The 25197-nt window shown below is 40.7% G+C and overlaps 1 protein-coding gene across 1 annotated transcript in view; it reads left to right on the top strand.

Annotated features, from left to right (window-relative positions):
* The window catches only part of CACNA1C (calcium voltage-gated channel subunit alpha1 C), a 722305-nt gene that overhangs the window by 46574 nt on the left and 650534 nt on the right, over positions 1 to 25197 (top strand). Inside the window, exons 2-3 of the mRNA XM_061638625.1 lie at positions 7352 to 7675; positions 13628 to 13731. Coding sequence (XP_061494609.1) covers positions 7352 to 7675; positions 13628 to 13731 — 428 coding nt within the window. The remainder of the gene's footprint in view (positions 1 to 7351; positions 7676 to 13627; positions 13732 to 25197) is intronic.

The following is a 25197-nucleotide window of genomic DNA, read 5'->3' as shown; positions in this document are numbered from 1 at the left end:
TTACAGCAAGAAAAGGACAGGCAAGCATTATGTTGGATCCAGACTTAATTGTGCATAGACTACTCTAACTGTTAAGTCCAGCCCAGTGTTTCTACAAAGCAAATGAGGCAAACTGAGTCAACAGAACAATTTTTCCCAGCCTCAAAGAAGTAAATGGTGTTTGGGTATTATATGTGTGTGTGGACCAGGCTAAAGATGCCGGTGGCATACCTCTGGATAATAGGTGGGCACCTGACAAAAGTACTCTACTGAAGGAATTTTTTACATTGTATTTTAGCGTTAACTATCCTTCTTAGTACACCTAGATTCCCCCCCCCCCCCCAATTACATATTGTGCTCTTTGATTTAATTTTTGTTCTGGATAAACAACAGGAACGCAACAGTCATCCAAGAAGAACTAGACACTCTGTTCAGTTTCTTTCAATACATAGTAATCTCCTCTCAAGTTGTTTTCCTGGCTTTGGTCTCTTTTCTGTGACATTGACTCACAGGAATGCAATTAATTTCCCTGCATAAAATTACTTTACTGAGTTTTGGTAGTAATCCTTTTTTAAAATCAGGGCACAATCTGCGCAAACCTGTAATTTTGCTTTCTTATGAGGGATGACCCAGCTCCTCTGCCTCCTATGTGGGAACTTCTTCCTACTTCATCCTGCCTTTTGAAAATGCACAGCACCCTTCCTGAGGTGAAAGGAACTGCAGTCTCTCAAGGACAGCCAGTGCTCAGACAAATGGAATAAATATCTTATGTGCTATGAAGGAATAATTACAGCTGTTCCATATCTATACAGCTGTAGGGCAATCTAGTTTCTTAATCTAATTATTGCCAATATACCACATCAGGGGCCATAGGCTAGTTCACAGATAAAACATATCTAATAGAATTTTCAGGGTATGTGACAGAGGAATTCTAAAGAAGAGCTGTTGGTGTGTTGTTTTCTCAGCTAGTGGCTGATTGGTATAACTTAAGATAGGTCTTGTAATTTGAAAATTGTTCTTTTCAAGTACATGGTCTGTTCTCTGCTGTGAAAAGTATTTGCTAACACAGCTGAGGTCATCCTGTACGACCTCTAGAATATCCTTCCCTGTTCTCTAGTCTTGTGAAGTCAGAGTGTGAATTTTATGTGGCCTTTTAATTGAATATGAATTCTAACTAGGGCCAGCACTGGAACTGTGTATTTACATTTGTTTGAATGTGAATTTTTAATTAATATCAACACACACACACACACGCTCACACTTTTAAAATAAAATTTGAAAATCCACAAATACCAGGTGTACACACAAAAGAAACACAGGTTTTATTTAGTTTTTTAAAAAACAAACACAAGGTACATACAAGAAACATATGCACATATTTTCTAGTTATAATCCCCCTTCAGGTGTTACTGTCCACACAATCTTAATTTTCCTCAACTCGCCCTATCGTACCCTACCATCTTGTCTCCTGGCCCAGATCCCCAAAAGCCCATGCATAATGGATGGGGGGGGAACACCTGAATGGGGACGTTTCCTGTATGTGTGTAGGCTCCCCTCCCCCATGAACCCTGATCATGTAGGGTTCTAAATTGCAGGGAGCCTATACATTCTGATACATCCCCCATGTGTATATGGTGGTGGGAAAGAGGTGATGGGGATGTTACCGTTTATTTATTTATTAATTTTCTGTCCTACCATTCCTCCCAGAAGGAGCCAGGGTAGCAAACAAGGGACAACACTCACACACACACACAAATCTTAAAATGTCTCCAAAACAAAACATATTAAAAATAAAACATATTAAAAATATCTTTTTAAAAAAACTTTAAAAAACATATTGAACAGCAATTCCAAAGCAGACACAGACTGGGATGAGGTCTCTAGTTAAAACACTTGATGAAAGACTGTTGGTGTAGAGCTATTGCTCTCCATGCGATTATGATTATGTAGAGGATAACACTTGAAGATGGGTGTAATTAGAGCTAAAATGGATTGCACTAGCCAGGATTTGCAAGATGTGAAGGATTCCTGCCTCCCATTAGATTTGATCAGTTATTAGAGTCCAACTCTGGGTGCTCCCCCATTTGAGGTGAGGTGGGTGGTTACTAGGAATAGCGCCCTTTTGTTAATGGCCCTTCCTTTATTGGTGTACATTGTTTTGCATTCAGTATGGTAAGGCAATCGTTCTGTCAGTGCACTAATTTTTCCTTGCCTGACAGAATGATCTCCCCCTGCGTGCCTCCTAAATCTGCTCTGGGTCTTCCCCCAAGCCTTCAGAGCAGATTTGGGGATGCCATGGGAGGAAGAGGGGGAAAACCCCATTCCACTAGTGCTAATTCTATGGCTAGCCCAAAAATTGGTTGAATGGGCAGTATACTGCCCATTGTGCTAAACTTGAAAGTGACAGGTTAAACATTACATTGTTTCCTCAAGCTTTTAATTTTTTTAAAATTGATTTTTAGTTGCCTGTTGAGGGTTGCTGCTGCTAAAAACTGCTTGTAGGCTAAAATGAAATGGTCCCTCCAAATTTCTCACCCCATTTGTAGATGATGAACACAACGGTATGTTTGTCAATTTTGACTGTGGAGAGTGAAATGTTTCAAACTGTGGTTGTGGTGGCAAGGGGGGGTATTGCTGGCTGAAACATTTTTGCCATGACACTTCTTGTGAGCTGGCTTGACAATATTTTATTGAAGGGAACAGATTTTGGAAAAAGAGAATTTGTATGTGAGGTTTGCCATAAAAAGGGTGAGAGGAGGAGAAAAAGTACCGCAAAGACATTGAAAATCCAAAGTTGCTCAACTTGTCTCCATTTGATTTTGGAACAGAGCTTCCTGGTCAGATACCAAGGCTTCTGTGTACGCTTGAACTGTGGAATCTCTCTCTTTCAAAAATAAGTTTTCCTGTTACAAATCTGTTTCCAGGCCTAATTCAAGGTGCTCACATTGGTGTTTAAAGCCCTAAACACTCTGCCAATCTTTACCCGGAAAGCGTCTGTAGGGATGGAGGTAGTCCTTGCCAGGACAGAAATGAATTGGTTCTAACAAGTCCTTCAGACAGCTGGTATAGCACAGTGGGGAGGAGAGCCTGGCTGGGAGTCCAGGGTCTGTGAGTTCAAATCCCTGCTTACGTCTTCTGGGTGTCAAGGGCCAGCTAAAGATCACCCCCACAGTGAGTGGCTCAGGGGTTACGTGCCCTGACACCTGTGCAGCTGTGGGCAAGCTGCATAGTCCCAAGGAGCCCAGTTGCTCCCGAGCTGACAGTTGCAGACAAGGAAGGGGCTGGCTTTTGCAGCTGTGGCAAGCTGAGCAGGCCCTAGCCAGCTGGGGAGGACTAGCCTCAGAGGGAGGCAATGGTAAACCCCCTCTGAATACTGCTTACCATGAAAACCCTATTCATAGGGTAGCCATAAGTCGGGATTGACTTGAAGGCAGTCCAACAAGTCCTTTAAGGGAATCCAGAGTAGCACTCTCTTGCTATTTTACCTAACTTCAAGCATGCCTTTTATGTGTAGATGGCAAGATCCAAACATGTATGTTGTGAGTGATTGGCAGAGTGCCTTCTTCATTTACCTTAGATTAAATTTGTTTCTGAAAAGGCTTCTTTATGTTCAGGCATTGCTTCATCTGATGCAAAACCCAATTATTTACAAACACCCATTCTGTTATTAAGATGTTTTTGAAAGCATTCTGATATCCAATTAAAATGTACATTCGGTAAATTAATAAATGGATGTGAATTGTATTTGCACAATAATAAGGATTTCTTTCCAACCATTTAATAAATCTCCAGTTTTGAATTTACTTAATTTGAAGAATCATATAATCTTTGCAATTAGTAGGTTTATGTTGGATTCTTATTTAATTTCATGTAATTTGATCTTCATTAACTGAATCATCATATATGTGAATTCAATACGTTTTTAGTGGTGTATATCTTTTGCATGCCTTTTGGGCATAACTATGTGTGTGTGTAGTGCTTGGCTTCTGACCTTAAACAATACAGATCTAAAACTATCTGTAGCATCCATGGTTTGAGGGATAGTTTTGTTTGTTTGGGTTGGATGGCTCGCCTTAATCTTTTTTTCAAAGGAGCTTTCAATTTTGCTATGGCATTGATGTCTGTATTGTACTATGTAAAAGCATATGAAATTTTTGTATACATTTCATGTATATGAAATTTGACAGGCATTCAAATCACTGGTGGCAGATTGGTGTATAGTTAAAACCCAGGGAATTTCCATGAAGGCACTGGAACATGTATGCATGCAACTTTGTACATGGCTTTGCCCATCAGATATACTTTTTATTTATTATTCTGAAACCCCCAGGGCAGATTACAGCAAAAGTAAGATAGGCCTAAAATTTAAGTTAAAATACAGGGCAGCAGACTAAAACAATTCAAGTGTGAAACAAAAATAAATGAGGGAGCCAGGTGGGCCTTCCTCAGGAGGGCATTCCACAAGTTAGCTGCCATGCCCAAAATTTAAATTTCCAATAATTACTATTAAAATAATAATTTATATTTGAGCTTATTTACCAAGAACAAAATAATCTGTGGATGCACAAAGCAGCTACAGGATATTGGTGAACACTATATTGAATCTACATATAAGAAATAACTCCTATTTATTTATAAAGTTATTGCTTACCTTCCTCTTGTTTCTACTCAACATCAATGTCACTTTCATTAACTTTGCCACATTCTATAATTTCTTTATGCTTATAATATCTTCTATAATTTCTTTATTCTGTTTTTATTTGGACACCTGCCATTTTTCCATATTGGTATAATTTCTATTTTTCCTAGTTTTAATATGCGTATTACCAGTTCAGTATCCTCAGTTACTAGACCCTTCAAATAACCCATTAAAAAGACCAAATGTTCAAGTAGAAATTATGCCTGTAGTGTCTTTTACTAATTCTATATAATTCTAATTTTATGACATAATCATCAAAATACTCATTGGACATTATTATCAGATATCGGTCCAAAATATTACTATTTGAGCACATGAATGGCATTCTATACTAAAGCACTTGTCCTCCATAAACAACCTTGTTCCTGTGATTGTGAGTCTACACTCTAAAAACCATTGCACTGAAATGGCAACAGAAACTTTAAAGTCATTCAACAGGAACTACTTCTTTGCTGAACTACTGTTACGGTGAACTTATTACACATTTAAAACGTCGCAGAAAAACTTGCTACAGATGACTGTTTCAGCCCTGAAGGTCTAGAAGACTAATGCAGATTCTGCCTTCGTCTAGGACAGAGGTAGCCAATGTGGTGCCTTCCAGATGTCAGAATCCAGCTTCCATCAGCTCCATGAGCATACTCAGTTATCGGAGATGATGGGAATTGTAATCAAGCAACATCTGGAGTAGACCACATTGACTACCACTAGTCTAGGAACTCTACTTAAATAAACCATTTAGTCCACTTGACTTTTGTTCTTTTGTTGGACTGTATTAGAGGACATAGTAAAAGCTGCCAGAATGTATTAGCTGCACTGATTTCTTTGGCTCCAAAGTGATGCCATAGTACTCACAGGCTCTTTCATTTTTAATAGGGTTTCGGCTAGCAACATGCTTAGTGGATAAGGCTGTCCAAGAAGGAATGTTCATACTAGGTTAAAAACCAATGTTTGTACTGACCTAACCAAGGGGGCAAAGATTACAACTTTGGCTATGGGGCGGTATACAAATGCAATAAATAAATAAATAAATAATAGTCTTGGAGGAAAAGAGTCAAGAACAAATGTGGGCATACAGGATTGAGCAACAACCAGTGTTTATTCACTTGCTCAGCTGTAGATCACCTAGAAGCCTATTTTGGCATTGTGGTGTATACATTAAATCATCATAATCCTTGTTATATCTCCATTCCACTGCTACAGTACAATTAATATTGAAAATTCCATAGGACAAACACACCATGGTATTAAAAAAAACCCTTTAAAATAAGCTTCCTAAATTTTATTCATTTATTTTGTTGCTTTTAACATATCATTCTTATTGAGCTACTTTTCCTCATTTCTTCCCCAAAGCTTCCACTTAAAAAAAAATCTTTTTGATTTTAATACATCTTTCCTTATGAGCTACACTGTTGGCTTTGATGGGTAGCTATAGTGGTTGTACCACGGGAGATGGGGATGAGGAATAAAACTACTTATCTTCTCACCTCCACTCTCTTTCATTGGACATGTCAGGTCAGATTTTCCCTGCTAGTGTATTTGTGTTTATAGTGTTTCTAAGATTGATCAAGTGTTCAAATGGGTTTCGCTCTTGGAGAACCAATAGTCATGCTCACCTTTATGAACTTTCATATTTGCCAAGGAAGTCCAAACGAGCAGGTAGAAAGAACGGTGTCAAGTGGCTGGAGATTGTAATGATTTTAGAGTGCATAAAGCTGATAGGCAGCTTACACGCGAGGGGTGAATGACATGGTATTTAACCGTCAAATGCAAGGTGAAACTGAAGCAAATGTATTTACTTATTTATCTGCATTTGTCAGTCCCCTCATAAAACAAGCTTTCTAGGTGGCAAAAGGCTTTCATTAAGTGTACTAGCAAAACACTGAGTATGATGGCAACCAGAATATGTGTGGCAGGCACATATAAATCCCCCCTTGGGGTGGGTGCAGTGTGTCCAAAGATACAATGCACCATTGCCATGGGCTGCAGACCACCTAATGTCAGGAGTTGGTAGGTTCAGCCCTATAGCAGCATGGTCCCAAGGGCAGTGTTTTACTTTTCTCCAGAGTGGCGTGTACGTCGTCCAGAGTGGCGTGTACGTCGCCCAGAGTGGCTGGTTATCCAGCCAGATGGGCGACTAACAAATCTCATAATAAATAAATAAATAAAAAATAAGGGTTTTAAGAGGTACACTTGGGGTCATCACTGGAATGGAGGCAAAACTTGCAACTTCCTCTGGTTTCCGAGACACAGCAGATTCACACCACTATTGAGGCTTTGAACGTGCTTTAGAAGTATAGTAGTATAGTATGTATGCAGCCATAGATCACCCTTCTTTCTTTTTCTAATGTAGCTTTAACCAAAACTAACACTGCCTTGACTTTTCCACAAATGGAGGATAGGCTTCTGCAAAGTAAATGAATGCACCATACAACAGAATAGAAACTTCAGCAACATATAACGGCAGAGAGTTCAAGTAGCCTTGTTTCAAGCATGTGCCTATCTTCAGTGGAGGGCATACGTTCTGTTTCTTGGTCCACACTAAGATGTGACAGAATGATGTTGAGAACTGGCTTATATATATGTACATATGAACCATTCTGTTTTTTTTTTTCTTTTGGCAAACTCTGTTCCACTGAGTATATATTTTAACCTTTTTTCCTCCTCTTCTCCTAGGTTCCAACTATGCGAGTCCCCGTCCAGCTCATGCCAACATGAATGCCAATGCAGCTGCAGGGCTTGCTCCCGAGCATATCCCTACTCCAGGTGCAGCCCTTTCCTGGCAGGCTGCTATCGATGCTGCCAGGCAGGCCAAATTGATGGGTGCAGCTGGCAATGCAACAATATCTACCGCTAGCTCCACACAGAGGAAGCGGCAGCAGTATGGGAAACAGAAAAAACAGGGTACCACCACAGCTACACGTCCTCCCCGGGCACTGCTGTGTTTAACACTGAAAAATCCCATCCGGAGGGGATGCATCAGTATTGTTGAATGGAAATATCCTTTTTGATGTAGTGACATGAATATTAGCAACTTGTCAATATGCATCAGAATTGATTTACAAATGTGACTAAGTATGTGCATTAGGCTGAATGGAAGCACTATGAGGAATTGTTTTAAACTACATGAATAGCATTCAGACAGTCTTTGTCAAGACCCAGGGGTGGCTGACCTTTTGCGGCCTAAGGGCTGCATTATCCTGTGGCCGATCCTCTGGGGGTCCTTTCTGGTAGTAGGTGTGGCCAAAAGTGAGTGTGCCCATCTCACATGAATGTTGTTGTATGCATGTACACACACAGGCACTTAGCTCTTCCTCCTCAGCTGATCTATGTAGATCAGCTGAGAAGGAGGTTATTACCTCTTCCCTGCTCATCAGATGATTTAAAATGCCCATCAGGCATCTGGGCAGAGAGGTGGCATGCATATTTTATTTTATTTCATTTTATTTTTTGTCACTGCCAAAATCAGTAAGGTGTTGGTGGGAGGTGGGGGCAGAAAAATTGCTTGTAGGTGGTGTATCAAGATACTGGTCAAACTCTTAAGGCATAAGGCAGGCCTATTTGTGGTGGCATGAAATTGCTACAGAACACAGGAGTGCTTCATTGACCTTCCCACACTCAAATACCGTGTGTATTTTGATTGGGCTAGGAAACAGGAACCTTTGGCCCTCCGGTACTTGTCTTAATCTGCATAAAATTGGCTGTTATTGGCTTCTGTGTAAATTATGTTGATAGTTGCCAATAGAGTCAGTGCCTATAAACTTTCACCAATTTTAATCTTTTGAAATTGGTATGAAGTTGAAAAATAACCCTCATTTCAAATATCCAAATGAGAAAGTATTCAAAGATTTAAAACCTTTATCCACCTGGATCCAACAAAGATGGATAAGAAAAATTTCAGCACTGTAATCCTATTAGACGTTGAAACAATTTTTATTTTCAGGATGATGGGGGGAGTTTAAAAACGAGCTTGCTAATAAAGGGTTCACAGATATTCTCCAGAAACTCCTTTTTTTCTCTCCAGGTGCTAGTTTTAAATCCTTCCCATTAGTTTTATTTCTTATCCTTCCAAATACAAACACTCGGAATTTTGTCACGTCATGGTGGATGGCTAACTTGGGGGTGGGGTGGCAAACTCATATTAGTTTACATGCTTAGCACTTCAGCAACCTCACATCTTTAGGTAGAGCACACAGGTGAGATCTGTGCTGGTTGAACAGATTGATGTGTTGAAACAAGAGGCTGCACTGATGAGATCTGGAAATGACTGAACAACATCAAGTCAGCCTCTGTGATATGATAGCCCTGTTGAAAACACATAACAAATAAACAGTTGAAATCCTCCCAATGACTCACCTCAAATACCAGGATTCTGAACAGAGCTTGCTATAGAAAAAAGAAGGCATCTCTTTGGTGAGTCCACCACCTCCACCCTGCTGTAACTTATGTAACTACATATTGGGTTGGATCAAACATAATGCCAAGCTATGCTTAACATTGGCCATAGTTAACACACTTAATTGAAGCTGAGGCATCTGGCTTATTTATTTATTTATTTGGTTTATTGTATCCTCCCCCTTCCCCCGTTTTATTTATTTATTTAATTTGTTAGTTGATTTTCATCACAAAAGTGAACCCAAAGGGTAGAGGCACACTTTCTGTTCTGCCAGTTCCAGTGCGTCTCCACCTCTTTTTTCTGAAAATGGGGGCACATGACGCTAGTCATACCATGCCCTTTTTTTACTGTAAAACCTGGTGGGATAACTCCAGTGCACTTTTTAAAATGAAGCTTCCAAGAGATTTCACAACTGATTGGCAGATCAACCCTTTCTTCCTCCAGGTGCGGCCAGTGGAAACGCTTTGCTGTAGGTGACTAGTTTGCCTTACAATCAGTAAAAAAGTTAAAATCAGTATAAAAACTTAAAACAAAAAAGTAAAAAACACATAAATATAACAAAGGTAGAACAAACCCCTAAAAGAGGCTACAACATCCTTTAAAGGAGACACAAGCCAGGAAGAGCAGCTTTCATTCACAACTTTGTAGCTTTTGGATAGTGATAGATAAATAGATAACTAACCATAGTTGAGGAGCAGGTCTGGGTTCACACATAACATTAAGCAGTAATTAATGTTAGCTAAGGTTTCTAAACCAACTGCAAACCTTGGATAAGGAGCAGCCTTTAACCATAATTAATAAACCATAGTTTAGCATTACATGCGAACCAGGGCATTGTGTGAAGATCCACCAGCTAAAAATAGAATGTTCATGTTCCAAGGCAGTGCACCTCTGATTGACAGATCCCGGAGGTGAAAAGAAACACAGGATGTATCTATTATCATGTCCTGCTTGTGAGCTTCCCAGGTGATATTTGCCCCGTCACTGTTGGATACTGAATGTTAGGCCACATGGGCCTTTGATCTAATCCAGCAAGGATATCTTATGTTCTTAATGTGTCTTCACAATTCAAAACACTGCTAAGCAACACAATTCTCCCTAAGGTGCACCTTTGGGGGTAAAAAACGTTACATGTGCAAAAGTGACTTTGTGGGACTGTACAGCAGACCAACACATATTCCACTGAAAGAAGAAGAGGGTGGGGAAAACATGTTGCTACAATGGTTCCACATACTGAAAATATGGTTGTCTATATCTGCTGCATACAAAAGAGGATATGAATGCAAGAAAAGCTCTGCTGGATCAGATCAAAGGCCCATGAAGTTCAGCATCTGTTTCCCACATTAGCCAATCAGATCCCTTTGGGAAGCCCATAAGCAGGACATGAAGGACAACAGCTCTCTCTCCAAGCTGTTGTCCCCCAGAATACTAGGTACAGGTACATAGCACCACTGGTATAAAACTAATGTGAAGTCACACTAAAAAGCTCAATAAACAGATGTTAATATATCTTACTTTAATGGTTCTCAAACCAGGTCATAATTAAATTTCTCAGCTGTGTGGGTAACTATTTCTCCTATTATTATCTGCTGGACCAGTGGTTCCCAACCTTTATGAGTACAGGACCCCCTTTATAAGCTCAAAAAATTTCATCCCCCCCCCATGCTAATTGTAATTTTAGCCTCTGTTAATTGAAAAAATGGTGCTTGGCAAAATCACATCTCCAAATATCCCTTTCCATGAAAAGCTCCCTGCAGACAGGGAGGTTTTCTTTTCTTTTCTTAATGCAAAGGTCCAATCAAATTGGGACCTCTTCCTTTTAAAGATGTACAGACCTGTCTCCCAACACCAAGTGGGTTACAGTGTTGGACTAACATCCAGGTTCAAATCCCCACCCAGCCATGAAGCCCACTGGGTCACCTTGGGACAGACACAGTCTCTCAGCCTAACCTGCCTCACAGGGTTGGTGTAAGGATAAAATGGAAAGGGGGGCTATGTGTATCACCTTGAACAACTTGGAGGAAAAGTGAGATATAAATGCAATAATAATTAAATACATTTCAGCTGCAGTACTCGTTCTAAGTAAGGGTGTCATCAGCAGTGGCAGTGTGAGCAGACGGGAGTCAGTGATAGTAATAATTCTTTCTGGTAGTTCCACCCTCAGCCTCCTTTGGTGTCTCCCACGTGTTTTATAGGCAGATGCCTGCCCTTGGCGCGCCTGAAAGATACTCTGGCTATTCAGCGAAAGTCCTCCCTTGTTTGGAGCAAGGGGGAGGTGTCATCTGCAGCGGCAGTGGGGAGCAGACAGTGTCCAGGGAGTGAAGACTTTTTTAAAAAAAATTCATTTCTTTACTGTTCGTGGCCCCCTCTGAATTACTTCACAGCCCCTCTGGGGGTCACAGCCCACAGGTTGGGAACCACTGTCCTAGACTTTGTACTAAAAGGAAGTATACATAACTCCTTTTAAAGTTGTGCCTACAAGAAATTAAAAGTGTTTAATCAATAATAATAACAACAACAATAATAGACAATGCGTTGAACAGAGATTTTGAATTCTTGGGCCTTTATAATAGCGTATACAAGTTTACAAAAATGCGAATAGGTCACTAACTGTCTGAAACAACTGGGACAAAATGTGCATCTGTAACCAGATGCTAATTGCTTTCTCTATAGTTGAGAATGACCTACTTTTCAATATTTTAGTCTAATTATGAATTATCCTGAACAAATTAAAACTTGCATAGTCATATGCATGCAGGGACCTATTTTATATTTATTATTCTCTGTGGCCAACAAAGCAACAGTTGCCTCTGTTGACCTATAGTGCCTGTTTCTAAGGCTCAGTCCATACATGTAAACTCTGGCATGGAAATACAAGTACGTGGGGCAGCTCCCCATGGAAAACCTTCATATGCAGTAGGAATATATTTTTAGATTGGAGGTGCTTCAGTTTTCCACATAGAGCTCTTCCATATAGTTGTATTTCTGGGGCTACCATGCCACCATCTATACTTGTGAACTGGACTGTGTACCAATTCTATTCAACACTATATAAGTGAAGAAAATTGTATTTGAACCTTTGCAATGGCAACTCGGTTGGCATCACTCATCTATGCCATTGGAAGCAGATCAAAGGCAAATATGAGAAAGAGGGAAGAAGCAAGCCTGCTGTGGATTTTAATGAACCTCAGGAATAGGGGCATGTAGTACATGGCCCACATTGTACATCTGTCCTGCCAGAACCTTTCCCTCCGTTATATGGTGCCACCTTATAGTGCCTCACTGACATGCAGGGGATTCTGCAGGAAAGCCTTTGCAAATTGGGTGCCTCCATGCAATTCCTGTATTTGCCCAATAGAGGAATCAAAGGGAAAGGAACAACCCAGAAACTTGCTGTCCATCAGTTCAGCAAGAGTGTGGGTGTAGTGGTGGTAATGATAGGAACTAATATTACAGCTGGTTTCAGTCTAGCCAATCAAGGGGGGAAAAACTGGGCATACGGAATTTGTTCCTCTTTAGGGAACTCCACACCCTTTGAGAGAACTGTAAATGGTGAACTTTATTCTGAGCAAATACCTGTATTTTAAAACAGACACCCCTGTTTGCATACTGCCATATTTGAAATATTCCAGAGTACCTGGTAGCAGCCATTCCATCGGGCTGCCTCAGTGGGAGAGATGAGAAGCAGAGGTCATTCCATCAAGTTTACCGAAAGACCAGCTCCATCAGGCACTTTCTACCCCTGCACTGATTCTATGACAGCTGGTCACTGTAAGATATACTGCTTAAGAATTGGTGCCTGAGTTTGCTTTTTTCCTTTCCCCTCCCTGCCCCTTTCCCCTTGTGTGTTGTTTTTTTAGATTGTAAGCCTACAGGCAAAGACTGAGAGCCTTTTTGCCTGAAGAGTGTGGTACAAATACTCTAAATAAATAATAAAGTAAGCCACTACTTATTTTAACACGGTTGCTCATGCCTTTTAAACTGTGTGTGTGTGTGCTTTCAGAGATAAGAATGAAGAGACAATGTTAAAAATCATGTTGATAATAAAACCTTACAAAAGTTTTTAAATCCCTTGCACTTCTTTGAATATTGCTGTCTTACATTTCTTTTCAGTAGAAAGAGGGCTGAAAAATGCTGTATTAAGATTTGGGAGATATTTTCTTAAGAGACAGCAGTAACAGGCAGTTTGAAAGTGGATTGCAAATGCAGTTAGAAACCAAGAGAACTTGGTTGGATGTCTATTAAATAACAGCATAGCCCAAGAGGGGAAAATAAACTTAAAATTCAATCTAAATAAAGAAAAAAATCTTTTAAGAAATCGGTGTTTATTCTGGCACGCGACTGGCCTACCGTGCTTTTGACATATTAGGAAGAAACTTGGCTGGGAGAACTGAAAAGCACTTTAAAAGGCATATGTTTCTTTTCAAAATACAAGGGATTAGGAATGCCTTCTTTAAACAGAATTCTTTTAAATCCCTTTTCCTCTTCCAATATCATGTGTGCATGCAATTCTTTTATATAAAAAAAATTACCTTCCTTAACTCCATTCCTCAGACCATTTGAAATTATTATTTTACTGACTATTTTTGCCAATTGTGTGGCCTTAGCTATCTATATCCCCTTTCCAGAAGATGATTCCAATGCTACTAATTCCAATCTGGTAAGTCCTTGCTTTTCCTTACTTCATCATCATTTTATGCTGTTACACTCATAGGAGTTTGGAATTCAGCATGGAGGCAGTTGGGAGGTTGGAAGAAAAAGCCACCTGGCCACATTAGTCAGTGCCAAAGATGTTTGGATTTCAGGTTGTAGGAATCTTGGGTTGTTCATGGTTTTTATCATATTGCTTCTTAGAAATAATATGGACCTATCAACACTGCATATTTATTTCAGTTTTATACCACTTTAATTAACCTGGCTTCCTCCAAAGAATCCTGGGAACTGTAGTTTGATGAGATGTTGAACATTCTGCAGCTAGAACAAGGGTAGCCAATGTGGAGGCCACAAGATGTTCTTGGACCCCAGTTCCCATTAGCCCCAGAAAAGAGGTAGGAGTGATGGGAGTTGTAGTCCAACAGCACCTGGAGGCCACCACATTGGCTACCCCTATGCAAGAAATTCCTAGCCTAGTCCCTCCAATTATGATTCCCAGGCTCCCCTCAGAAGAGGGAATGACAGTTAAACTGGTTTAAGTCTGTAGTGCAGATAATGCCTTGCGTTTTTCGATTTATGGTGATGGTGGTGATGGTTTTGGTGACAAAATGCTAGAGTATATTGTGAAAGTGCTTGGTATACTATTTTTAAAATGCTGGGTGTTTAATTGTTTTATTCCTGAGTTATTTCTGTTGCTTGTCTGTGTTATGAAGGGATATTGTTTAATTGATCAGGCCTTCCTTTTGCATTATGAACGGTTTCAGGGCTAAGTTCTAGGGCACCTTGGCAGATGTTCCCATTATACACTGGCCCTCATGTTTGTTTGAAAGATGGTGGTTTTTTTCTATTATTGTCTGGAATGATTTGTGTTTCTACTAAACGCAAATGGCAATGCCTGTATGTCAGCCTAAGCCTGTCTGCTGAGGGAGGAGGTGTAGGTGGGAGAAAGGAAAATGTGTTTACATTTCGCTTAGGATGAAGTAATAGCAAATATATGAAGGAAACAAAACTTACAAGTTGGACTATTGGAATGAAGTCCATAATAACAGGATGAAACATTTCCCATCCTGTCCTGAGAGATTGCATGAGCTCAAAACTCCTAATGCTATGAATGGGAAAGAGTGAAAATCTGTTTCCATTCTTTACTATATTCAGAGCTTACCAATGGAGATTTTTGAAACAGCAGAGAGGCAAAGTTATTATTTTACTTGACCCAAAGGAAAGTCACTGGGATGGAATGGAATCGGGGGTGCAGTGGGATGGAATTGACAAATTATAATTTTGCAGTGGGATGGAACTGGCAAATTATAATTAGCTTTCCAAAACAGAGACAGTTGAGCCTGTATACCATTCTTCAGGCACTGACTGCCATAATAAAGTATCTTCATGAAGCTATGAGTGGAAGGAAAAACAAAGGCTTCAGAATGCAGCTTCATAATAAATCTTGGCTAACAAGCCTTAAGCTTATACTTGTTTGCTTTGCAGTTTCTTAGAGAGAAAACTGCGGGCTTTAAAGAAAAAGAAATTTGAAGGATTTCACCATCAGGTTAAGCATGTGCAGCAAAGATGTTTGTGAAATGGTACCTTTGATATTCTGCTGCTTTTCTGATGACTTCTTATAAAGGTGAAAGACTGGAACTGTGACAAGCATTGTTGTAGATATATGATCCTCCTCATAAATACAGTATTAAATACACACATACCAATCGGCATGTTGTAGAAAAGGGATTTCTTCAGGCAGGTACTAACTAAAAGCAGTAACTTATCAACTGGGGTGCATGACGTTTGTGTATTTCAATTTTCAAAATAAAAACATACCAAATAAACTTGTATTTAGGTTGGATATGCAGATAAGTTAAAATTGACCAAATATATTTGTACTTAGTTTGGATATGCAGGTGACTATTAGCAACCTGTTCTTATGATGATGGGTTTGTTATAGGCAACAATTTATCCCACTGAAAGCTGAAAGATTCATCATATGAAAATTGTATGAGTGTCACATTGTGGGAATGTTAATGTACATGGTATTGTCTGGAGCAACATAAGCAAAAAACACAGGTCCCTGACCTAAGAAGCTTGTAATCTAATTTCAACACAGGGATAAATAACAGAGGGAATGAAAGGGAGAAAAAAAGAGACTGAGAGAAAGGTAAAAGGGGAACATATCTGTTGTCTGGGCACTAAGAGATTTACTACTGGCCTCTTAAGGGACTGAAATATTTTTCCAGCCCTGACAAATATGGTGTGTGTATGTGTGTGTTAAAATTGCATTAGCTTATTCATTCTTAAGATTTGTGCACTCATCATGATTTTATGGCATCCATCCTGTTGTAAATTAGATTTGCCCTCGGATCCCCTCACTTGTTACAGCAGAGGGAATCTGCATTTACTTTCTAGAAGAGCTCTAGTTAGCTGAGTATCAAGTGATTAGTTCATCTTTGGAAAACATTTTGGATGAGATGGTGAGTTGAGATACAAAAAGCTGCTTCAGAATGGCACATCCTGCAGGGATGGAAATCGGATGCTCTTAGAAAGGAGAGCTTTTTTACATGAGAAAATTACCTCCAGCTATTGCTAAATGCAGCAACCTGTGTTTCCTACAATAGCGAAGGGGTAAAATAGTATGGCTCCAATCTAGATCTGTAGATTTATGCACGCAGCGGACTCTTTCATTTCTCTTCTTAACAGCAGCAGCCCTGTGTTGTATCACAAGTTGTTTGTAAGGATTAGCTTGCAATATGGTACAGAGAAGAATGAGAAAACCCTGCTGTGCACAGGTACACCATACAAAAACTAGTTTACTGTGTCGTCTGAAACTGGGGTCAGTAGCCAAGGTTCTTGACAGACAAAGGTGAGTTCAGACATCCAGACAAAACACAAGTTAAACAAACCATGGCTCAGTGTTACATGCAAAACAGTCCTATGATACCAGCAAAGCTACCACTACATCATAGTAATGATGCAGCTTTGAAAAAACCAGATTTTAAAAGTTTGTGTGCTCCCCCAGTCCTCTGCTGAAGCACATGTTTTCAGACAATAAAGCTTCTTGTCCATTTCACTTCCCTGATTTGAAAATAATGATTTTAAATTGATGAAGCTTCTCAGCAAGGTATTCGTCCCCTGTTGTCTATAATCCTGTACTGTGGGTCATTCAATATAGCACAGAGAAAATCTTTTGGAATGACTCAGAAATATTGCCTGTTTGGAGATGCTCTTAGCTAATTCCTCATTAGGGCAAATTATTCCTTGTCTTGATATCTTTTATACCCAAACATGAAGAGTGTGTGTTTTGTGTGTGTGTGTGTGTGTGTGTGTTTGAGGAGAGGAAAGGAAGGTGGAGTCAGTCCAACTGTGGAAAACCAGATTTGTCCAGCTGCTTAGGGGAAGCCTTCACTTGGGTAACAATAACAAGTCTGGCTTCACATTCACTTTGTAATTTAATTCTGAAAGGAGGAAAAAAGAGTTGCCATAGCAACTTCTACAGTCCTGATTTCCAGAGACATGGAGGACCTTCTTCAAAAAGCACATTATCCAACATATGATATGTAGAGCTTTTTCTTTTTCTTTTTTCTTTTAAGGTTTGAAGGAGAAAAATAGGTGTTTATATTATAATAAGCTAATAACTTGCCCCTTGGATTCTGAACCCTCATCCAGGACGATATGGAATAAAGATTTTAATGGGGTTTTAAAATAATGAGAGCCAACGCAGTGCGGTGTTGTAAAGCCAATGTGGTGTAGTAGTTAGAGTGTCAGACTTAGGTGATGGTGACATGCAGGTTTAGCTATGACCTATGGCCAGCCACTGTCTCTCAGCCTTTGACCTAAAGAATCAAGGGTCTGAAGCAAAATGGTGGCCACAGGCTGATGCTAAAAATGTATTTAATTGGAAGCTGCCTTTATAGTGAGTCAGATCATTTGTCCATCTAGCTCAGTATTAGCAACACTGGCTGGAAGCAGCTCTTATGGGTTTCAGAAAGATATTTTTCCCAGCCATACCTGGAGATGCTGGGGATTGAACCCAGACTGAAACTGCATTCCATGTGTTCTTTATCACTGAGCTACAGCTCCACTGAATCTGACCCATTAGTCAAAACATTTTTCCCTAGTAGTAATAGAAAAAGTGTTTATCCAGAGCCTCAGTTTCAGCTGCACTTCTTAAAACACTCAGAGTGACATAACTACAATTACTCTGAAGCAACATATTTATGGCTTGTGGCCTTTGGTGGGGATCATACTCGTCTGAGAGGTCATCCATTAACTTAAACAAGGGCAAGGTCTATCCCTTCTTGTCCTATTCTAGCTGAAAGCAGCAGTTTCTGTTGTCTTTATATCTGTTTCATACCCACTAATAACCTATTATGCACACAAATGGTAGCGTATTATGTTAAATGCAAAGACATTTTGGAACTAATAAACTCCACTGAGGCTTTGACAAAATTTCAAAAATGAAGAAAGCTTGCACACATTTGTGACCTTGTACAAAGAACAGTGATGCACATTCTCTTGATGTCGCTGGGAAAATTGGTGCTAGTTTGAGGGGAATTGAAGCCAGCCTGCAAGAGAGGGCCATAATTGACGTGGAATCTTTCTGCTTGTTTTCTCTGCAGTTATGCGTTAAAAACGGAGATAATGTGCCTCCACAATAACAAAACTATAGCTGCTGAAGATAGGAAGTTGAGAGGAAAATGTTTCTATGTCATCTGAGTGGCATTCACGAAATGTCTTGAGCCTGGTCAGTGTCACACTATGTTGATAACATAAGGAGATTAGGACACATCTTGAAGCATACTGCTAGGTTGATTGTTTATGCCTTTTGAGGTAGGAGGAAATTCCTGCTGTTGTTTGAATAGCTCAACCTTAAGAACATAAGAACATAAGAAGAGCCTGCTGGATCAGGCCAGTGGCCCATCTAGTCCAGCATCCTGTTCTCACAGTGGCCAACCAGGTGCCTGGGGGAAGCCCACAAGCAGGACCCGAGTGCAGGAACACTCTCCCCTCCTGAGGCTTCCGGCAACTGGTTTTCAGAAGCATGCTGCCTCTGACTAGGGTGGCACAGCACAGCCATCACGGCTAGTAGCCATTGATAGCCCTGTCCTCCATGAATTTGTCTAATCTTCTTTTAAAGCCGTCCAAGCTGGTGGCCATTACTGCATCTTGTGGGAGCAAATTCCATAGTTTAACTATGCGCTGAGTAAAGAAGTACTTCCTTTTGTCTGTCCTGAATCTTCCAACATTCAGCTTCTTTGAATGTCCACAAGTTCTAGTATTATGAGAGAGGGAGAAGAACTTTTCTCTATCCACTTTCTCAATGCCATGCATAATTTTATACACTTCTATCATGTCTCCTCTGACCCGCCTTTTCTCTAAACTAAAAAGCCCCAAATGCTGCAACCTTTCCTCGTAAGGGAGTCGCTCCATCCCCTTGATCATTCTGGTTGCCCTCTTCTGAACCTTTTCCAACTCTATAATATCCTTTTTGAGATGAGGCGACCAGAACTGTACACAGTATTCCAAATGCGGCCGCACCATAGATTTATACAACGGCATTATGATATCGGCTGCTTTATTTTCAATACCTTTCCTAATTATCGCTAGCATGGAATTTGCCTTTTTCACAGCTGCCGCACACTGGGTCGACATTTTCATCGTGCTGTCCACTACAACCCCGAGGTCTCTCTCCTGGTCGGTCACCGCCAGTTCAGACCCCATGAGCGTATATGTGAAATTAAGATTTTTTGCTCCAATATGCATCATTTTACACTTGTTTATATTGAATTGCATTTGCCATTTTTCTGCCCATTCACTCAGTTTGGAGAGATCTTTTTGGAGCTCTTCACAATCCCTTTTTGTTTTAACAACCCTGAACAATTTAGTGTCGTCAGCAAACTTGGCCACTTCACTGCTCACTCCTAATTCTAGGTCATTAATGAACAAGTTGAAAAGTACAGGTCCCAATACCGATCCTTGAGGGACTCCACTTTCTACAGCCCTCCATTGGGAGAACTGTCTGTTTATTCCTACTCTCTGCTTTCTGCTTCTTAACCAATTCCTTATCCACAAGAGGACCTCTCCTCTTATTCCATGACTGCTAAGCTTCCTCAGAAGCCTTTGGTGAGGTACCTTGTCAAACGCTTTTTGAAAGTCTAAGTACACTATGTCCACTGGATCACCTCTATCTATATGCTTGTTGACACTCTCAAAGAATTCTAATAGGTTACTGAGACAGGACTTTCCCTTGCAGAAGCCATGCTGGCTCTGCTTCAGTAAGGCTTGTTCTTCTATGTGCTTAGTTAATCTAGCTTTAATAATACTTTCTACCAGTTTTCCAGGGACAGAAGTTAAGCTAACTGGCCTGTAATTTCCGGGATCCCCTCTGGATCCCTTTTTGAAGATTGGCGTTACATTTGCCACTTTCCAGTCCTCAGGCACGGAGGAGGACCCGAGGGACAAGTTACATATTTTAGTTAGCAGATCAGCAATTTCACATTTGAGTTCTTTGAGAACTCTCGGGTGGATGCCATCCGGGCCTGGTGATTTGTCAGTTTTTATATTGTCCATTAAGCTTAGAACTTCCTCTCTCGTTACCACTATTTGTCTCAGTTCCTCAGAATCCCTTCCTGCAAATGTTAGTTCAGGTTCAGGGATCTGCCCTATATCTTCCACTGTGAAGACAGATGCAAAGAATTCATTTAGCTTCTCTGCAATCTCCTTATCGTTCTTTAGTACACCTTTGACTCCCTTATCATCCAAGGGTCCAATCGCCTCCCTAGATGGTCTCCTGCTTTGAATGTATTTATAGAATTTTTTGTTGTTGGTTTTTATGTTCTTAGCAATGTGCTCCTCAAATTCTTTTTTAGCATCCCTTATTGTCTTCTTGCATTTCTTTTGCCAGAGTTTGTGTTCTTTTTTATTTTCTTCATTCGGACAAGACTTCCATTTTCTGAAGGAAGACTTTTTGCCTCTAAGAGCTTCCTTGACTTTGCTCGTTAACCATGCTGGCATCTTCTTGGCCCTGGCGGTACCTTTTCTGATCTGCGGTATGCACTCCAGTTGAGCTTCTAATATAGTGTTTTTAAACAACTTCCAAGCATTTTCGAGTGATGTGACCCTCTGGACTTTGTTTTTCAGCTTTCTTTTTACCAATCCCCTCATTTTTGTGAAGTTTCCTCTTTTGAAGTCAAATGTGACCGTGTTGGATTTTCTTGGCAATTGGCCAGTTACATGTATGTTTAATTTAATAGCACTGTGGTCACTGCTCCCAATCGGTTCAACAACACTTACATCTCGCACCAGGTCCCGGTCCCCACTGAGGATTAAGTCCAGGGTTGCCGTCCCTCTGGTCGGTTCCATGACCAACTGGTCTACGGAATAGTCATTTAGAATATCTAGAAACTTTGCTTCTTTGTCATGACTGGAACACATATGCGGCCAGTCTATATCCGGGTAGTTGAAGTCACCCATTACTACCACATTTCCTAGTTTGGATGCTTCCTCAATTTCATATCTCATCTCAAGGTCTCCCTGAGCATTTTGATCAGGGGGACGATATATCGTTCCCAGTATTAAGTCCCTCCTGGGGCATGGTATCACCACCCACAACGATTCTGTGGAGGAGTCTGCCTCTTTTGGGGTTTCGAGCTTGCTGGATTCAATGCCTTCTTTCACATATAGAGCGACTCCGCCACCAATACGTCCTTCCCTGTCCTTCCGATATAGTTTATATCCAGGGATAACCGTATCCCACTGGTTTTCTCCATTCCACCAGGTCTCCGTTATGCTCACTATATCAATGCTCTCCTCTAAGACCAAGCACTCCAGTTCTCCCATCTTGGTTTGGAGGCTCCTAGCATTAGCGTACAGGCACTTGTAAGCAGTGTCTCTCTTCAAGTGTCTTTGGCACTTGTGGTTTGGCCTGTGGTAATTTTGCTTTTCTGAATTTATATCCTGTGCCCCTGCTCTCACAATGCCTACTTCTAGGCCTACCCCTTTTAAAATTTCATCATTTCTTTGGTTTTTATCCCAGGGGGGAGGTTTATTCCGAACCGGACCTTTCTCAGCTCCTGTCGGGTTTCCCCCCTCAGTCAGTTTAAAAGCTGCTCTGCTACCTTTTTAATTTTAAGTGCCAGCAGTCTGGTTCCATTCTGGTTCAAGTGGAGCCCGTCCCTTTTGTACAGGCCCTTCCTTTCTTTGCCCTTGTAATAGCAGAAAAATATTTGCAAAAATTGAATTTAAAATGTCATATTCTGCATTCACATTTGTACATCTTTACAGGTGGGAAGTTACTTCTTTTTATTCATACCCTGAAAATTGTACTGTGCCTTCTGAAGCAAGGAAGATGGGATTGTTATGTCTCTGGGGAAAATTGTGTTTACTTGCTTCCTATCTCTATATGCCTATGAGAGAAAGAGAGCATAACTATGTGAGTGGCTTGATAACTGGTGATTACTTTTGTGGTCAGCTGAAGAGATGTCTGGTCCACGTTAACAATGAAGGAGTGGACTCTGGTATTACACTAATGCTGTGGATTATTATTGCCACCCTGGGCTCCTTTGGGAGGAAGGGTGGGATATAAATTTATTAAATAATAATATAGCAAATTCTACGAACTGGTGAAAGCATGGCATTTAATCCAGAATTTATAGCAAAGATGATTACATTAACATCTTAATGCAGGATTTATTCCATCTTATTCTTTCCACCACATCTCTTGCAAATTGCCCTATGTATGTAGCAAGCCAAACGTAGATTTTCAGGACTGAATGGTGATGACCTATTCAGAGGGACTTTAGTGGATCTTTGGAGTTCAATGTAGTCTTAAAGCCTAAATAATTACAGTTACACCAACAATTAGGCCTCTGCATGTGTGAAGCATCTATTAGCAAGGACTGAGGAATTGATTCAGCAAAGTGACTGTCTTAACAGTGGTTCTGTCTCTTTGCCCTTGGCCACTTGGGAGTAGAAGAGTTGTCTAAAAACTGATCAGAATCACTATACCCTGAGAGGATCTGAGGAAGCCATATGCACTGTGTGTTTCTGGAAGCTGTTCTTGTCCTCCAGTCTTCAGATATGTATGCACTGGCTTAATTTCACATGATCTGGTGCTCCTGATAGCATGACAGAGCACTTTACTCCATATTGGTACTAGTTTTAATTAGCTGTCCTCTTCTGGGTGTTGTCTGCTGTTCTTGATTAAAACAAGGACAATATATTAACAGCACAACAAGATAATAAATTTTATATCCCCCTTTCCTCCCAGAAGGAACCTAGGGCGGCAAACAAAATCACTAAAAACACCCAAAAAATCTTACAAACACAAGACTTTAAAACATAATAAAACATAACATCTTTTAAAACATATTAAAACAAAATATGTATATTTTTTAAAAACACCTTTAAAAACATCTTTAAAAAGCAATTCAGACACAGACTGGGGTAAGGTCTCTACTTAAAATACTTTTTGAAAGAGGAAGGTCTTCAGTAGGTGCTGAAAAGATAACAGAGATGGCGCCTGTCTAATATTTAAGGGGAGGGAATTCCAAAGTGTTGGTGCCACAACACTAAAAGGTCCGCTTCCTATGTTGTGCGGAATGGACCTCCTGTAAGATGGTATCTGCAGGAGGCCATCACCTTCAGAGTTCAATGATCAACTGGATATATAAGGGGTAAGATGATCTTTCAGGTATCCTGGTCTCAAGCTGCATAGGGCTTGAGGTCACCTGGGCCTCGAGCAACAAAGATGGATCCAGGAGCACCCCCAAACTACGAAGCTGCTCTTTCAGAGGGAGTATGACCCCATCCAATGCAGGCAATTGACCAATTATCCGAACTGAGGAACCACCAGCCCACAGCACCTCCTTCTTGCTAGGATTCAGATTCAGTTTATTGGCCCTCATCCAGCTCACCATCAAGTCCAGGCACTGGTCCAGGGCTTGCATAGCCTAAGAACATAAGAACATAAGAACATAAGAAGAGCCTGCTGGATCAGGCCAGTGGCCCATCTAGTCCAGCATCCTGTTCTCACAGTGGCCAACCAGGTGCCTGGGGGAAGCCCGCAAGCAGGACCCGAGTGCAAGAACACTCTCCCCTCCTGAGGCTTCCGGCAACTGGTTTTCAGAAGCATGCTGCCTCTGACTAGGGTGGCAGAGCACAGCCATCACGGCTAGTAGCCATTGATAGCCCTGTCCTCCATGAATTTGTCTAATCTTCTTTTAAAGCCGTCCAAGCTGGTGGCCATTACTGCATCTTGTGGGAGCAAATTCCATAGTTTAACTATGCGCTGAGTAAAGAAGTACTTCCTTTTGTCTGTCCTGAATCTTCCAACATTCAGCTTCTTTGAATGTCCACGAGTTCTAGTATTATGAGAGAGGGAGAAGAACTTTTCTCTATCCACTTTCTCAATGCCATGCATAATTTTATACACTTCTATCATGTCTCCTCTGACCTGCCTTTTCTCTAAACTAAAAAGCCCCAAATGCTGCAACCTTTCCTCGTAAGGGAGTCGCTCCATCCCCTTGATCATTCTGGTTGCCCTCTTCTGAACCTTTTCCAACTCTATAATATCCTTTTTGAGATGAGGCGACCAGAACTGTACACAGTATTCCAAATGCGGCCGCACCATAGATTTATACAATGGCATTATGATATCGGCTGTTTTATTTTCAATACCTTTCCTAATTATCGCTAGCATGGAATTTGCCTTTTTCACAGCTGCCGCACACTGGGTCGACATTTTCATCGTGCTGTCCACTACAACACTGAGGTCTCTCTCCTGGTCGGTCACCGCCAGTTCAGACCCCATGAGCGTATATGTGAAATTCAGATTTTTTGCTCGAATATGCATAATTTTACACTTGTTTATATTGAATTGCATTTGCCATTTTTCTGCCCATTCACTCAGTTTGGAGAGGTCTTTTTGGAGCTCTTCGCAATCCCTTTTTGTTTTAACAACCCTGAACAATTTAGTGTCATCAGCAAACTTGGCCACTTCACTGCTCACTCCTAATTCTAGGTCATTAATGAACAAGTTGAAAAGTACAGGTCCCAATACCGATCCTTGAGGGACTCCACTTTCTACAGCCCTCCATTGGGAGAACTGTCTGTTTATTCCTACTCTCTGCTTTCTGCTTCTTAACCAATTTCTTATCCACAAGAGGACCTCTCCTCTTATTCCATGACTGCTAAGCTTCCTCAGAAGCCTTTGGTGAGGTACCTTGTCAAACGCTTTTTGAAAGTCTAAGTACACTATGTCCACTGGATCACCTCTATCTATATGCTTGTTGACACTCTCAAAGAATTCTAATAGGTTACTGAGACAGGACTTTCCCTTGCAGAAGCCATGCTGGCTCTGCTTCAGTAAGGCTTGTTCTTCTATGTGCTTAGTTAATCTAGCTTTAATAATACTTTCTACCAGTTTTCCAGGGACAGAAGTTAAGCTAACTGGCCTGTAATTTCCGGGATCCCCTCTGGATCC

Source organism: Rhineura floridana, chromosome 8 (assembly GCF_030035675.1).
Source record: "Rhineura floridana isolate rRhiFlo1 chromosome 8, rRhiFlo1.hap2, whole genome shotgun sequence".
NCBI classification, from domain to species: Eukaryota; Metazoa; Chordata; class Lepidosauria; order Squamata; family Rhineuridae; genus Rhineura; species Rhineura floridana.
The sequence above is the reverse complement of the archived record's forward strand: the minus strand, read 5'-3'. Positions and strand labels throughout refer to the sequence as shown.